We start from the raw sequence: 18,138 nt of genomic DNA on the forward strand, positions 1-18,138 counted from the left end.
TCTAATTGTTCTTTTCAGGACATTTAAAACAGATGGGTTCTGTGAGGTAACTTGAAGGCTAGGATAATGGTTTTGCAAAGTCATCCCACATTGTAATACTTATCACCAGGGAAGTATAAAGGCAGTGAGTTTTTCATCATTCTTTGATGGAAGACAGAGTCCTGTGCCTCTTATTCATAATAACAACTATCCCAGAGAACTTAACACATCTGTGCACTTGTTAAATTAAATTAGATTTTAACTTTAAGAGGGAGAAATCAAAACTTTCAGCATATCTCAAGCTTAGACAAAGAGGATTCTACTAGACATCAGGAAAAAAAATGGATTTGAGAAGCTTTGAGATGGACACTGGTCATAAGGAATATGTTTTGTTATTTATATCATTCAACATGGAGTAGGCATTATCTTAAGGTAAGCAAACAAAATAGATCTATAGATAAAAATAAGGAGATTTACCACAACTGTGTCCTACTTGACTATGTTAAGAAGCATAGCACCCAGGCAAGCTGGGCATTTCAAAGACCTGAAAGCAACTGGCAGAGACACATAACCTGAAGAGTTCTTCCCATGAAGACATGAGATAAGTGAGCTCTATCAGGAATATGAAACTTCTCTAATGTCATACTCTGAATAAGTGTCAGTGAATAAAGCCTATTCTTCCTAAGGAGATTATGAATTCTTCAACTTTTCAATAAGTTTCTTCCAGACAAAACTGGCATTTCCTAGCAAAGAAATGATCACTAAGAAATTAGAAGAGGTTCCATTTCATGAGAAATACCACATTAGTCTGCATCCACCTACTTTAGTTTTCTGTCTGAAACATTAGCCAACTTCAAAACTTGGTAATTGGAAACATATATTGATCTATGTGACAAATTTAGCAATTACCAAAGTACTTCTTAATGGAATAGTTCTGAAACTTTCCAAACAAAAAGGCAATGTACTTTTAAACAATTCTTCTGCAAATTATATATATTGTATATGAATTCAAGCTACCTTCTAAAACGTTTGGAAATTTGATATTTTACTTTCTTTTCTTAACAGTCTGTTTAATTTTTTTTAGCTATTTCTTTTTAAGCTAAAGCTTTTTGTAAATCCAGTTTAATTGTATTTCAGATGGTAACAACCTTTCCAGTGGCTCTGCTTCAGGTAAATCTATCTTCTAAAATTCTATCTACTAAAGTCCTTTAATTGCTTTGTTCTGATTCTATTATTTCAAGATATCATTACATTTTATATAATTCTAGACGAGTGCAAGTCAAAATAAGGATCTTGCTCCCACTCTCTGAATACTTATTTCTGCAAAACTGTAGATATAACAGCTAAACTATTAACTTTAGTATAATTATATGACATATAAAATCCAAATGTAATGATACTTTTCATCTTATTATCACTGGAAGTTCTCATATGCAGATCATAAAATATTCCAATTGCTATATGAGACAAAACACACCGTGTTTGATAGTAGTATATAAAATCAGTGTTAAAACATAAAGAGAAGTTCTTCAGCCTTTTTGTCTCAGACAAAAGAAAGATTTTTTTTATTCTATGGAGTCTGTCAACCAAGGTGATAAAGGGTTGAGAAATTCTTAGGAACTTGATTTAATAGATATAATTATTTTTTCTAGTTACTAAACAACCAACCATATTTGTCAGCAAGACAGCAAAATATTGTGCTAGTTGATTAATTCTTTGCAAATAATGTTTGTTGTGATGGTTGCTATGTTATTTCACTGAAGTTATTTACTGTTTTCTTCTTTTCCACTTTTAATTAAGTCTAAGAAATAAAACTACAAAAAGCAAAATCTCATTCTAAGAGGATCAAATATTTTTTTTCTTATGGCTTTTTCACAAAGACACTGTAACTCCTATAATGTTAACATAATGAAAAAGATCTAAAAAAAAGGACATCTCTATCAACAAATGGGAAGAAAACAAGACAGGTAAATGTACAAGTTCATATTAACATCCAAAGATATAACCATTCTGTCTTTTGAGGGAGACCCTGAGAACATTCTTCAGACTAAATTCCTGGTCAACCACACACAGCACAGCCCTACACGTAGGCAGAGATTTCATTTCCTTCCTTTCATGTTTTGACAGGCTACCTCAGAGGCCTATGTGTAGACAGGAGGATCTGGAACCGTATTATTCTCCTAGCCATTCTCAGTAGTACCTACTAGGAGAACTATAGACAACAATACGCCATCACCAGCAAAAAGATAAAACAACTTTCCCACTAACAAGGCAACATAAAGGAGATTGCTGTTACCAATACTGATGGAACTCAAGCGCAACCTTAATTTTAGAGAAAACTAAAAGAAGAACTGCCAAAATTAAAGTAGACCATACTAAAGCATTAAAAAAATGTGCGTATGCAGTATCTGAGAACTATACATTTGAACTTCTGAAGTTAATAATTGGATATGCCTTCTTTTCCTGCCTGAAAAGAAATTAAGATCATTTAATAAGCAGAGCAAGAAAATTATCCACTTATGTATACTTCTCTGTATTTGAGGGAAAAGGACTGAAAAAAACCCCATAATTGACACTTGCTGTAATTCTCTGTCTTAAGACCTACTGACCCCAGACTGAAAATGAGGCAGCATCACATGCCTCAGTGTTTGCATAGAGTACGTTCAAGTATTGGCCGCTATTTTAGACTGTCAGTGTTTAGGGATTCCTTTTCTCAAAAGCAATTGTATCCTTTAGTCTGTTGTGTGAGTTGTTAGATCGTTTTGAGCAGCAATTCAATAATTGCCTGTGTCTGTATTTCTGATAACCTAGATCCTGAAATTCATTGGTAGTAGACATTCAGTTATCAGAAAATCTTTCTGCAAAGAACCAACTTGTGCTCCTTTTGTGAAAGTAATTTTGCTTATTGTTTGGGGAAGTTTCAGAACAAAAGTATTGTTGAATTAACCCATGCTCTGGAAGATATCCTGTCATAATCAACCTACCTTACCTGCCCTTGTCGAGAAAGTCTCTCTCTGTTTGGAATAGGTCAACCTATATATATATACTGAAAAATGACATAGGTTTCATATTCTAGCCAGACCAGTCATCTACTACGATAAAACTATTCAAGATTTTATTTTCTTCAATACTCTAAGATAGTTAACAGGTTGTACTAGAACATGGGCAGTTCAGAGCTTGGTTTAACTTGTAGCCTAAGACAGGTTGGTATGTCACACCAGGAAACAGTTCTGACAGTTTCTACACCTCACTTAATTTCTCTCGTGCAAACTCCTTGTGCATTTGAGCTCCTTTGATTTGATTTTGCAGTCTAAATCTAGAGAAGATTGAGTGTAACAGAGTAAATCTAGCTCACAGCTAGGGAGCCTGAGAGCAGCTACCACTTTTTTTCTTTGGCTAATGCATCTTAAAGCAGCTTCAGATGCTGATTTCTGCATAACTACTTCATCAGCATGAAAGTGACAATGCTACCAGAGATGCTATAAAAACTGGCTAATCAATTCTTTGAGAAGCCATCATGACCTCCAAGTTGCTGTCTCTTAGGGTTGCCCTTCCACAGTGCTCAGGATAGGAAACTAGGAATCCCATGTGCATTGACATGGATAAATAAACTTCAGGATAGCACATAACACCTACCAGTAATCCCAAAGCCGCTAAAGAAATTGTAGTTAGAGTAAAGATCTCTCAGTTGTAGGCATTTCTCTGACTTTACCACTGTGTCTAGTATGTAAATATACCTTTTCATTACTAGATATATAAGAGTACGTTCACCGTGGCAAAGCAATATTCAAGCCAAATATCATTTCCCTTCCGTGTTATAGAATGCTTGCACAGAACAAATAGGGGAATTACTTGCCAGGCAAGTGTATTGGGTTATTAAATAAATCCTTATTCAGATATGTTTTTGCTGGAATACCCCATTTTCAAAATCAAATTTATATTGATGGGGCAGGAAATTTGCAACCATGATCGTAACTGTTAATAAAGTCTTTTTGGAACCATTCTTTTTGGGTATTTTTTCCCTGCCACAAAATTCTATATGATGGTACTTAGTGTTTGAGAATTGCAATTTTCTATTAAGATTTCCCATCTCAATACTTATAGAAAAGCAAGGCTATTAATTATTCTTACCAAGCAAGGCTATTAATTATTCTTACCAAGATAGGCTTTTTCCTATACTTTTTCCACAACACTATTAACCAAAACATTTAATTTTCATGAATTCTAAATATTTTCTTCTTTGATCTCTCAAAATATGAGACAGAATTTAAAAAGGCTTTCAGAGGGCAAGAACAGTCAATCTGAATTTGGGACTTTGAAGATAACTACATCTGCAAATAGTTTAGAAGTGTCCTTTCTCATCTGTAGTATATTTTTGGATGAGGGTTAGCTGAGATGGCACAGAGAATAAATGCAACCAACAGATTAACTCATTTGCAAATTACTTATTCAGTGAAGCAAGGCTTGAAAGGAGGAAACGGAATGTAAGCCTGGAATTGTGACTAAGACTCAACTGCTTTCCTCAGTTGCTCTTGGCAAGCCACAATCATACAAATCTCTGACTCAGCATTAAGAAGAATTTGGCAATGTAGTCTTCAAATTCAATAAACCATGAGTATTTTAATGTAACATTACCTGTATATTTATAGTAAATTGCTAGTTACATCTCTAAAAATGTTTTAGTATTATAAGCCAAGATAAATCTGCTCTAACATCGTACCTACACAAATCAGGGGTTGTTAATTTTCAAATAAACATAAATTTTCAAGTGTGTCAGGAAAGCTTCCACTGACCATTCTAGTCTATATCAGGACAGCAGGCCTGGGACCCTGAATTTTGCTTTATCACAAATGGTATTGTTACTGAGCTGAGTAAGGAAGTGTAATGTAAACCAGACAAATTCTGAATGGGTCTCCTGATAGCTTTAACTGTAGTACTGCAGGGGAGTGTTGAATGTCCAACACAACATATAGCTCATTATCTATACACTGAAGAAGAAAATATTGCTACTCTAAAGTATTCAAATTAAAAAGCAGGAAATAAGGATTCTAACTTTGAGTCCATTTATTGTATATTTATAGAAGAATAGCAAAAAGCTACTCATTTAAGTTTTCTAATTCATACCCAAGAGTCTTAGCAAGAAGCAAAATTCTGAGTATTCTTTCCAGCTGAACTGCAGTTAGACATCTAAATCAGTAATGCAGTGTAACATGGACATATTAAATTGGTGAAGCAGAAAAGACCATCTGGACCACCATGAATATGGCTAAAATAGAGTGCCAGCAAAAAGCCTTTAACAGTGTCTAATGCCAGAAAACCTTATGAATGGTATTTTTAAGTTCAATGTAATTTGTGAAAAATAAATTATAGTATGTTTCACTTTTGATGCAATAAGCTTTCAAAATTTATTTATAAACTGCTTTACAACCCAATTTATGTGCATTTAAAAAAAAATATTTTTTTATGTACATCACTAATTTCAACTGTAAGTAATGTGTTCAAATATAATGTTAGGCAAAACATGCATGTTCCCAAGGTGCACTCTGCTGAATATCACTATACAGATTGAAAACTGGCACCTCTAGCTGCTGTTTAGAACATGCATGACTCTGGTTTTATGTAATAGAGTTATCTGTCTACTGTACTGTTGTGTGCATATATGCATTAGAGCAATAGACTGAACACTAAATAGTTTGAATTCAACAAGCTTTTTCAGAAACTTTCAAGGAAAAATAAAGGAAGATCGTTACGTGGATTTATATTTCAAAGAAAGGAAAAAAAGGTTGAAACAAAGGGCCAGATTTCTAAATACTGAGATGTTATCAACAGTCTCACATTTACTTTATTATTTAATACATTTAAAATTAGTTGGATCAAAAAGGTGCAAAAGTGAGATGAGAATGTTTGCGGATGTCACAAAATTATTGAGAATATGATATGAGATTTACAGACATATGATACTGAGTGGCCACGTGATAAAACAACAAATAATTTTTTTTACAGAAATAACAATAGAGACTAAACTATCTGCTACCAACCAAGAAATCCCTCAGCTATTAAGAAAATATTTTAAGTATAGCACAGGCTAGGAATAGAACTCAAAAAGGCAATAAAATATAACAAGACATATCAAGATGACTTCTGAGAAATCATTTTGCTATTGATTCACTGTGGAAAACACGTAGCAAAGTGAAGGGTGACAAGGAGCTATTAGATAAATAGAACCATTTATGCAAGACATCTGATCTTTCAATTATTTTGTTAATTTTTTTTAAAAAAAAATCTTTTTCTAAACTATTTACTCTGTTTTCTGTATATCTGTCCCTGTGCCCCCACCTATGAGTTGTATTGCACAATACCTTAAAATATTTACTAACTGGATTTGGTTTTATTAGAAGGACAGTTTGTAAATTTTACAGTTCTTCCTCTGTTTTCTTTATTTGCACCACATTTTACACTTCCTCTCAGCTACTGGTATTTCTCACCATTACACAAAATTGTTAGTTTTACACACACTCAGAATAGCCTAACCAGCCACTCAATATACCAAGCCCAACTAAGCACACACCCATGCAACTGTACAAAAAATAATTGCATTGAAATAGGTGCAACTAAGGCTCAAGACCTGTGTTGCTGCTGCTGCTTCTGGCATGTTCTTTTACTTTTCATTTTAAACTCATTCAAAATAAGTGTTTCATTTAACAGTGAGATGTAAGTATTGGAAAGGATTTTGGAAAAACTGATACACAACTTATTTTTCTTTCCTGAATGATTAGCACTGGTATCTTCCTGTTTAATTTGTAGCCAATAAATCAATAAATCAGCAGCACACTTTTAAGCGTAAGGAGTTCCACTAATAATAGAATCCACAAATAGCTATTTCAGAATAACAGCTACAAAGCAGCTTGATGTGTTCTAGCAGTCTTTTATAGATGCATAAATTTTTTATTTAGAAAGGACCATCAGAACAGATAAACCTTAACTCTTTTAAGACAGACTGTAAAATCAATGCTGCTATCCCTATTCTGGGCTAAATAATTTATGTCTGACTGAAGTATGAAATCCTGAAACACCATAACTATAACAAACTTACAGCTATATAATATTTCCATATTTCCACATTCCATTGTTAAGTATTGCAGTTTATTGGGGATAGGTCAATTATTTACAGCTATTATTATGCCCTCTGACTGTGTGTGAAAAAGCAGGTTTTCATGACAAGAAACTAATATGTAATATTTTCTTCTTTTGTATGTATTTACCTGTAGGCAGACTTTTTGGGTTCCGGTTACCTGGATTGAGACTTTTAACATACAGAAAGCAGTCCTTACCACAGGAAGATCCTGATGCAGTGATAGTCGATTCATCTAAGCACAGCGATGACTCAGTGGCAATGAAGCACTTTAAATCACCTACAAAAGAAAGCTGTAGTCCTTCAGAAGTGGATGATACAAAAGCACTGATTCAACCCAGTAAATGTTCACCTTTGGTTAATATATCAGGACCTCTTGACCATTCATCACCTAAACAGCAATGGGACAGACTTTACCCTGACATGGTAGAGACAAGCAATCCACTAACCCATTCCAGATCAAAGGAAAGCATTTGTAGTATACGGAGAGCATCTTCAGTACATGACATAGAAGGCTTTAATGTCCATCCCAAGAACATTTTTAGGGACCGTCATGCAAGTGAAGGTATGGTAGAAAGTCAATCTGTATTCTCTGGTGTATTAAGAAAGGAATTATTGCAATTTTTCATAGTACTTATCATCTCTTTCTAAGCAAAACTAAATATAATGAGCTTTATAAATTCAAAGGCACACTAAAAATATTAAAGGCCCAAATACGTCAGGCTTATTTACACTAAATACTGCTTTGCATGTTTAAGCAAACCAATGAAATCATGAGGTTGCTTTTAGAGAAGATTATATAGAATAAGACAGAAAAATTGAGCCCAACATTCCTAAAGCTAATAAGTGAATATTAGTAGCGGGGGGTGGGGGTGGGGGTGGGGGGAAATCAGGTGATCAAGCTACAATTATGTGCACAATTTTGTCCCACACTCACATATATTATATTGTTTTTGACTGTATGAAATCCTACTTCAGAAATGGATCAGTTTATTTTTTTAAATCTGTAAAGTGTACATTGTATATTCACTGATCCAACACTGAGACATGCCTTTTTTCTCACACTGGAGAAAATATCCTCAGCAATTCCATTGAAATGCTTTCTGATTACTTAGTGAAATACTTGGTGAAATGGTGAAATGTTTAGTGTAAAATTCATTTAAGTGTGATTTTTTTCTTTGTGTTAGCATATTCTTGCAAACAGAAAAATTTAAGATGTTTTCTCTGTCTTCCTTTTCTACTGTCTCTCCTAATTACGCAAAGTCATGGGGTGTGGTCTATGATTTCCTGTTGAAGAAAGGGAGTTTGAGAAAACTGGGAAACAGCTTAGCAAACAGAGGTTTGAAAGCCCTGTGAATGGAAACTGGCTTTCAAAGAAAAGCACCACATACACAAAGCTTTTGCAGCTACTGATGATCTAATGCCTTGAATTGCATCCTTTTTATTCAAACAAGATGTCAAAGAATGTATGGGGAGTATGTTAAGATTTCAAGAACATATGTTATGTAAGACTGTACAGATTCATAAATTAGCAAAAAATTAATTTTCATTTTCAGTGATTGCCTGTTTTCCTGCTATTCATTGGCCACAAGTGTAAAATTCCTACAAGTTCTCCTGCCTTTTGGAAGGTCTATATCAAGGGCTCTTTGCTTCTGTACATGTCCTAAAATATAAATCTGTATGCTCTGTCACCCAGATTAACTCCTAGAATAGCAGAACTAATTGTTCCTTCCAGTTATTCTTCCTGTATTAAATACAATGGCTAAATACTTATTTTCTCATTTCTGTTTAGAATCATAGAATCATTTAGGTTGGAAAAGACCTTAATGACCATCAGGTCCAACTGTTAACCCAGCACTTCCAAGTTCACCACTAAACCAGGTCCCTAAGCACCACACCTCGTATTTTTTAAACACCTCCAGGGATGGTCATTCCACCACCTCCCTGAGCAGCCTATTCCAATGCTTGACCACCCTTTCAGTAAAGAATTTTTTCCTAGTATCCAGTGTAAACCTCCTCTGGTGCAACTTGAGGCCATTTCCTCTCTTGTTACCTGGGAGAAGACCTACCCCCACCTGCCTACAGTCTACTTTCAGATAGTTGTAAAGAGTGATAAGGTCTCCCCCTGAACCTCCTCCTCTCCAGGCTAAACAACCCCCGTTCCCTCAGGTACTCATCATAAAACTTGTGCTCCAGACCCTTCACCTTTCTCTGGACACGCTCCAACACCTCAACATCCCTCTTGGAGTGAGGGCCCCAAAACTGAACACAGGATTTGAGGTGCAGCCTCACCAGTGCCAAGTACAGGGGGACTATCACTTCCCTTGTCCTGCTGGTCACACTGTTTCCAATACACACCAAGATGCTATTGGCCTTCTGCTGGCTCATGTTCAGCCAGCTGTCAACCAGCACTCCCAGGTTGTTTTCCACCAGCCAGCTCTCCAGCCACTCTTTCCCAAGCCTGTAGCATTGTATGGGGTTGTTGTGATCCAAGTGCAGGACCCAGCACTTCTTGTTGAACCTCATAGAATTGGCCTCAGTCCATCTATCCAGCATATCCAGATCCCTCTACAGAGCCTTCCTGCCCTCAAGCAGATCAACACCCCTGGCCAGCTTGGTGGGAAACCAACTTGATTTCTTCTGGTTCTGATATTTTTCAGTTCAAATAAACCTGAAAAATCAATTAGATCCATCCTAAACCATACCATTTTGCTGTATTTCATGTTCACATTCAAGCCAAGATTTCAAGATCAGGATGTGGAGGCAAAAATGCTAGGGTTGAACATTGGCATGTCTTTTGGACCATTGCATAAGCTTCATCTTGATTTCAGCTTCCCTAGATATTTAAACTAACCTTTCAAATAAAACACATTTAAAGGTATCTGTTTTGTCAGTTTCTATTTTCAGAACTGATTTTCATTAAAGCACTTCCCAATTGGTGATTCTTCATATAGTTATATGATAAAAGTGTGTAAAAATGTTTGAATATTGTCTATAGTGATAGTGGTATAAAGCTCATGCAGAAATCACCTCATAATTTAATACTTGCTGTGTGAAGGAGCAAAGATTTCTAGCTCCATTTCACTAAATAATATTTTTCAGATGTTAAATACTAAGGAAAATGAATCTTACTCTGAGGATTTAATAAGCTATTTGAATTCCTATGGCCTCTCACATGATTTGATCATTTACAGTTTAAATAGATAAAACACTGCCAGTCTCATTTCATTCTGCATAAGCTACAAAATAGTAGGGAATCTAGCCTTAAGTTAGGTCATACATAGACATTCTAAAAAAGTACAGCAGAACAGAGGAAGGCTTTCAGAATTGCATTAGAATTAGTAACTATCCTTGATGCCATCTGCTTCCAAGCATATTAGAATTTGACACCTTATGCTGAAAAGATGTTTAAATTTAGCCAACAAGTCCTGCTTGCCTTACTCACTAGTGAGCCATAAAACCCTATTGTTGCTATAAAATTATCCATACAAGTTAGGCAACCAGAATTCAGCCTAAATCATCTTCTCTGGGCTCACAGATTCTGAGCAGAAGCTGTAGATACTGTAAAGCCCTATGTAAAAGTACAATAAGTAAAAGTAAATTAAGGTCTCAATGGTTAAATTATTACCCGAGGAAGCATAAGGTTTAATATATTTCTCAGTCCTTTTTTTTTTTTTGATCCTAATACTTCTGAATTTTTCTGAATCCACTAAAAAACTACCAGTGTCTGAAATGCAATTCAGTATTCAAACTTTATTTCTTTCCACTTCTTCCAGTCCAAATAATATTAATTGCATCAGCATAACAGAATTCTGACAGGCGAGAAGAGTATTATTTATACTAACTACAGTAATTCACCCACAGTGATTTTATTTTTTTTTTTGGAAGATAATACAATTGAGAATATAAATGATTTCATGTGTTAAATTAATTTATGCATCCTAGTTGCTTATAATTTTAAAATTATCATAGCTGTGGCCATTATATGCTGAAAGGCATTACAGTAGAAGTGACAATTTAGGATTTTAAATTAGTTTCAGTGTACTCTACTGAGCTCCATTCTAAATTTGCCTATTTGACAACAAAAGCAGCAGGGCAGGAGCTGTGTCTGCCACCCACACTCCAGCCAAGCCCTTCTCACCTGAAATGCCAGCAACCCAGACTTCGCAGGTGGGTACAGGTTCACAGGGACTCCAGCAATTTTACTGTCTTCAGAAAGTGACCTTAGCAACATCGCTGCAGTCTTCTGAAAAAACAGCAGGCTTTTTAGCCTAACCCAGCCTACAAAGTCTGCGTTACTGCTACAGAGGCCCAGCACAGAAAGGCCGAGAGGAACTAAACACTCCCCCACACCCACGGTCCTGAGGGCCCAGCTCAATGTCCTGTGCTCCCCAGTCCTCGGAAAGCTGAGAAAAAGCCGGAGAGGCAGCAGGTGTGACATGACACCATAGACAAGACCCAATGCCACCTCCCATTCCCCTCACAGTAGGAGACCAACGCCTTTCTCCAGAGTGGGGCTGGAGCAGGGCCCTCTGCAGCGACAGCTGCCACTGGGGCAGAGAGGGCACAGGCACCTCATCTTCAGAGGTGGTCTGTCAGCAGGAGACAACTGCAGGTGAATATCAGTTTGAGCCTAATGCTTCTTTGAAAGCTGATCATGGTGGCCAGCAGCACACAGGGGGCAGGGCTGCATCCTGAGCCTGGCCCCTCACCCCTTGCCTGCCCCGGGGCTGCTGCCCACCCTCATACCCCCTCCGAGCTGCCACAGATGGGCAGGGGCATGACACAAAGGGAGGGTGGCCTGTGGGTTGTGTTGTGCACCCATAAATAGGGGTGGCATCTACCTATCCACCCAAGTGGCTTCTTTAAAATAATACTAAATAATAATAAAACCAACAATACTAACAGCAACAATATAAATATTCTCCCTAAAGAAGTTTGACCTCATGAGGGGATTTGGGCTGGGTGTGCCTGAGAGGACAGAGAGCTTTGCCACTGTTACCTTGCAGAAAGGTACCTAAGAGATGAAGAAACATTTAAGGTATATCTTTGTCCTCAGTGTTTCTCTAGTACTCACTCAGAAAGGCGCTGCTCAGCTTGCTGCCGTAGTAAAAGCTTTTCCTCCTGTGAGGCCTGGGCAGGCACGGGAGTCCATGCAGGGCTGCCCGCGCAGCCCACACCCCCTGCAGCCGGCTGGCCCATGCCGCCACCCGCAGCTATGCACGCCTCGGCCTCAATTACATGTGACTAATTACTGCTTCATGGGTTACCACTTTTGACCTCCAACCCAGCACTGGACATGTTACTATTAAGGCAAGTTAGCTAAAGGCAGTCCTACTACCTGCTGATCCACTCCTAACAGTTTCACAGAGTCTCTCTCAATTGTCAAAGTGACTTCGTCTTTACTGAAAGTCTACATAATATAATCAAAGTGGTGCAAAAGTATTTTGATTCAAGCCACACGCATATTTTGAAGCAGTATTTTCTGCTTTTTCTGATGCAGATTTTAGTTGTCTTTTTTCTCTCTTTTTCTTCACTTTTACTATGCTGAAAACCAGACAATGGTCGCAATATCAAAGGTAAAGTATACATCTAGACTATACCTTCCAGTGTCTCAAACAGCCGCACTTTTTGGCATGTTACTTTGCCTGCTGTACGAAATGTTCAAATGCAACATTCTCATGCTGGCCTCTCTAGGGCCAGGTGCATTACTGAAATTATATTTGTTAAACACAGTTATTCCCTTAACTATTTTCTCAAAGCACTAACTACCAGTCCCTGGAAAAAGTGAAGGCATAGTTAAACAGTCTTTTTAGTTAATCATCTGTTAATTCAAAAAAAGAAGGGAGGGAGATAGAACATACCACAGTTATTTAACTCAGTCCTGTTGTCCCTAAGCAGGCAAAACTTCTACTGAAGCTACTACCAGGAGTTTTACCTGTGAAAGGTAGTATAATTGGGTGGGGCCACTAACAAACGATCTATTATTATAAGGTGCTTAGTTTTCAGTTAACTATCTCAAAAATAAAATAATTGGTAATCAGGAGCCTTGTGGAAGTATCTTCACTTATTCCTCTTTTGTCTCTTTAACACTAGTTTCACGTTCCTGGATGGCAGGGGGTATGGTTTCAAGCTTCCTGTAGTATTAAAATGTGCATGCATGAACTTCATTGCCAATTTCATCTTTAAATAACATTTAGTGCAGTTACAAAGTTGTTTCTATTCACCAGCACTGACCTACATCTTTTAAAAGCAATTTGGACATAATTCTTAAGTGACTTCCTCCATTTCTAGAAAAACAATTACTAAAGCGTTCAGTTTAATTACAACATTTCTCGCTATGTCTGAAAACTGGTTTGTGACTTCATGCATGATGCAAAAAGTGTGTGTACCTGGTAAAGTCTTCTCTCCAAACTGCATGCAGTGCATGACCTAAATTCTGTAAAGCGATCCATGGACTATGAAATCATTGCATTTGCGTCATGTGTATGTTGGCAAGATCTTGGCGGGGGGGGGGTGGGTGGGTGGGAAATGCAGTCTCTGGTCTCTGTACTGTAAACCAACTTTTATAAATGTATTTCCTGCTGGTGAAAGATGATGATTTGATAGCTCAGGAGAGTGAAATCATTTCTCAATGCATTATGTAAGCAGGGGCAATGGAATCCTACCATAAAAATGGGCAACTCAACCTTAAGGAATTTCCTTTGTAGGGTAGGCAGAAGTGTGTCATTCTCCCTGGTTATTCAGTTCTTGGCCACTCTGCTGAAACTGTCAATCATGGTGCCAATTAGTGTCAATTATGATTTTTTATGGCCCTGTTTTTCTGCTTCCTGCTATGAGAGTATAGCAAAGATCACCTAGCTGTCAAGTATCTGCTCAATTGCTGCCAGCCTAGGCTGTACTTAAGCTAATAATATCTTTCAATTAATTACCAATATCAATGAGGTACATACATACCTGCCAACACTTTTTAAAGCAAAAGAAAGTGGTTAAAAGAAGCAAGTTTGGTTTTTTTTCTCATGTGCAATTAACTTAAGCCAGGTGTGAGGGAAGACCAGGCCTCACTTCAAGAATTCTACAAACAACAACAACAAATAGAATTCAGCACTGTCTGAAGCATTTCCCCACAGCCACCTCCAGGCAGCCAGTTGCTTCAGGTTTCGCTCCTTCACACATTGCAAATACAATCCAGCTGTCCCACTGTTAACTCTGCAATTTACCCCATAGGCCTAATCCTGTCCCATTGGCTGTTCCTGAATCGTAGCACCCGTTCTTGTTCCCCTCCCAGGAAGACAACAAAAAAACCAACACAAAAAAACAGTAGAAGAAAAAACTTCAGAGTGTTCCCCATAATAGAATTAGGATGCAGTAAGGTTCTCATGTGGATCTGAGAAATACCTGTTGATGCCACACCTTAGATACATTGCAAGACTGGGATTTTGTCTTAAATCCATAACTGCATTTAGCTCTCACTGTCTAAACATCTTTAGAGTTCTGTTTTCCACTGTCATTCTCAAAAGCAAATTTTCCTTACCATGAATATTTTTGGTTTCTGAACTAACTATGATGACAGTACAAAACACATATACTAATCGTTTATATTGCTTTCTTGTTGTACAAAAAACTCTGTCCAATATTGAAAAGAATAATTGTAATGGATATGTACCTCATGAAGCATACAAACTCCGTATTTTTTATCTATTGTGGTTCACTGAAGTAGTACAAGATGTTTAAGTATAAATTCAATACTCCTTTAATATTCTACATATGTGTATCCCTATTGTTTTCAATATTTTGTGGTAATGACAACTGAAGAAATACATTTTTTAAGTTTGTGATACTCCAAAATTACAGGGTTTTAGGACAATGTTAGTTTAATATTTCCATTTATTAAGTATGGAGTTACTGGATAAATACACAGGGATAGAGCAGGGATCTACTCAATCTTGCATCTACCAGAAGGTGGTTTTGAACTATCATGTATGCATGGGCAATGGTATGGATGTGATAACAGCCTTTGCTCAGTCCAGTCAATCATGTAATTGTGCATCTTTTCTCCACTTTTATAAACAAATGAGTATATAGTCTTTATATTCAGCCAGAATTATAATGGCGAATACCAGCATACCCATTAACATGAAAACAAGAATGGATGCATTTTGTACTTTGCAATCCATTGACTTTATAAAAAACATTGGGGGCTATATGTAAAGGAAATTTCATGTTTACATCCAATAATAGATTTGATTCTCGTTAACACTAGAGTTATTTTTAAAATGTAGGTAATTTTTACTACTAACAAACAGTATAGTGAAAAATAGCTTTTAACTACCCCTTTAACATATCCTACTTTAACATTAATGATAACTTATTTCTCTGCATTTGTCAAATACTAAATATCTGTTCTGATTTTTCAGGGCCTTTTAATCATATCAAGTCAAGTCTGTTGGGATCCACATCGGATTCAAATCTCAACAAATACAGTACAATCAACAAAATTCCTCAACTCACACTGAACTTTTCAGATATCAAAAGTGAAAAAAAATCTTCATCTCCTCCTTCTTCGGAGAAAGCAATTATTGCACCTAAGGTGAAAGACCGAACGCACAATGTAACAGAGAAGGTTACCCAGGTAAGGTAATACCCATTATTCTGGTTCCTTTCCAGTTTTGTGGAGGCAACTATCAGTGCATTCAGTAGATTGTTACTCTTTTCATGAATGGTTTGGATATCTCCAAGACAATCTGAAGTATTTGAGCCATTAGATAATACTGCTAACAATTAAAATTTTTCAGTTCTCCCTTTTCCAATGGAAAAAAGCTGTAGTATGCACCAAGTGCACAAGTCAGTCCACTAGTTCCAGTGATTCCTGTCAGTTATAAATGTTAGTTTCATTTTCTTTTCTTTTTCTCAGCTTCATGAATTACTGATTAGTACAAGGCACAACATGATAACAAATGGTAGGTGATTGTGCCACTGGTAAAAATATCATAGTTACACGTTGTAATTTCTGTTCCAGTTTTTTGGGTTTTCATAATGCTCTTTCATGTGAGTATCTTTTTCATATGTGTATGTCAAAAAGGCTGTCAAAATGAACCAAAATGAAAAGCAGATACCTTTACACTGGATGCATGATATATTCTGTCATACTTGGGAATGAGGCATACAGTTGAAACAAAACTGAAAACAATTCAAGATAGCATATTTCTTCACTCTAAGACAGACACAATGTCCTCTGAAGACAACAGAATTTTTCAGCTAAATTCAGTATCATTGTTATTTGTGTTGTAATGTCAAATGGAGATTGGTGAGGACAGGTTACCTATGTGCAACATACTGAAAAAAATACTAAGACGTGACACTATCCCAAATATCTTCTATGATCTTAGTAAGCAGACCATTGGCCCTTAAATGCCAATCCACTGACAGATGGAAAGAGGTTAGAAGTGCTTTACATTAGACTGCAGAGATTCCGCAAGGAAGATACTGCCAAGAGTAGCCTTTGACTTACTGCTGACCTGCCTTCCATAGACTGGACTGCCGCTTCTCTGCCTTGGCACTATGCCAGACATTGACCATGCTCCTACTCCCTTTGACAGTTATAAAAAGGAAATGTACACCCTCCTAGAGAAACAGAGATAAAAGTTCTATCAGTTCTATCTTGAGATTAGTTAGTGCCTAAAGAGTAATTGGATTTTATCTTTCATATATTTTGTCTTTGATAGCTAACTTGAGTCTGCAACCATTGTACTTTCTTCCATGGTCAGTTGTGAAAGATTTAATCTCTTCCAGATCCATTTTGATATGTTCTAAATAATTCACAATAGTTATACATAGAAATCTTTTCACAGATAATATGGCAAAAATATGGCAAAAAGTCAAGTTACATTAAAAAGACTAATTTCTATAAGTTATGTAAGCATAAATCAAGCCTGATTGTGGTGGGTTTTTTTCCCCCGAGATTATGACTATTTAATGCCAGAGTGCCAAATTTCTATGTACTAATGACACTGTTACAGGGTGGGGGGGTGTGAGGGGTGGACAGGTTGTTGGTGGTGATGGTGGTGGTATGAATTTTAAAAAAATCTGTTTATTCTCTAAACAACTTAGATGTTATGAAAAGGTCCAATAGAAATGGCTTGGACCAGCTAAACCTTCCAGGAACATTGATACTAACGAAATTCAAAATTAAATTTGAACTGCTCTATAAAATCTTTACACTTCACAAAAGACTTCCAAATTAGTTCAACATTGGTTTATGTCCTTTTCTAGAACTATCTCAACCAATGTGCAGAATACATTTTGTTTAGCAAGTGCTGATAACATAGCATTCATCATAATTGGAAAGAATTCATCACAGCTGTTCCTTTTTCTCTTATATTCAGTTATCAATGTTTTTAGTTGCTGTTGCAGCCTAAACTCTAGGATTAGGAACAGGGAGAATCTCCTAGGAGGTATAAATGTAGGTCTACTGAATTTGATAGTCAAAGATCTAGTTAGCTAGTTATTCATGAATTAGATTAGAAACAGACGTTTAGAAGACAAAAGAGGCTAGTTTTAGTTCTGTTTATGTTTTTAATCCCCAGTGATTTCAATATGTTTTATAAGAGCAATTTGAAGGTTCCATTGCATGTCTGCCTGTAAGTACCTTTGTAAAGCTTTTCATAGGCCCATAGATCCATTTTGTATCTGCAGAATAGTGCAAACATGGTTATGGAAAGTTTGAACACAGTGTTTAGAATAGAATATGGCAGGAACATCAGATGAGCTAATTAGGATATGCTCATGCTGGCACAGTCCTCTGATACCTAAATCTGTGAAATAGCATTAAAAATGTACAGAGAGCAATATGACCTATTTAATCTATGGGACAATATAAGTAAAAGAGCAAATGAGTATAAAATGGGCATGGTAAGTTAAAAGGTCATCCTTAATCAGAGTAGTGACATTCTGAAATAGTCTTCTAATAAAAGAAGTTAGGGCAGGAATTCCAAATGTCATTAGACAGAGTGTGAGAAATGTAGTAA

The 18,138-nt window shown here is 36.6% G+C and overlaps 1 protein-coding gene across 1 annotated transcript in view; it reads left to right on the forward strand.

Annotated features, from left to right (window-relative positions):
• The window catches only part of KCNH7 (potassium voltage-gated channel subfamily H member 7), a 236,598-nt gene that overhangs the window by 145,115 nt on the left and 73,345 nt on the right, over positions 1-18,138 (forward strand). Inside the window, exons 4-6 of the mRNA XM_027810781.2 lie at positions 1,117-1,149; positions 7,248-7,676; positions 15,529-15,743. Coding sequence (XP_027666582.1) covers positions 1,117-1,149; positions 7,248-7,676; positions 15,529-15,743 — 677 coding nt within the window. The remainder of the gene's footprint in view (positions 1-1,116; positions 1,150-7,247; positions 7,677-15,528; positions 15,744-18,138) is intronic.

The sequence above is a fragment of the Falco cherrug genome, chromosome 8 (genome assembly GCF_023634085.1).
Source record: "Falco cherrug isolate bFalChe1 chromosome 8, bFalChe1.pri, whole genome shotgun sequence".
Classification (NCBI taxonomy): Eukaryota; Metazoa; Chordata; class Aves; order Falconiformes; family Falconidae; genus Falco; species Falco cherrug.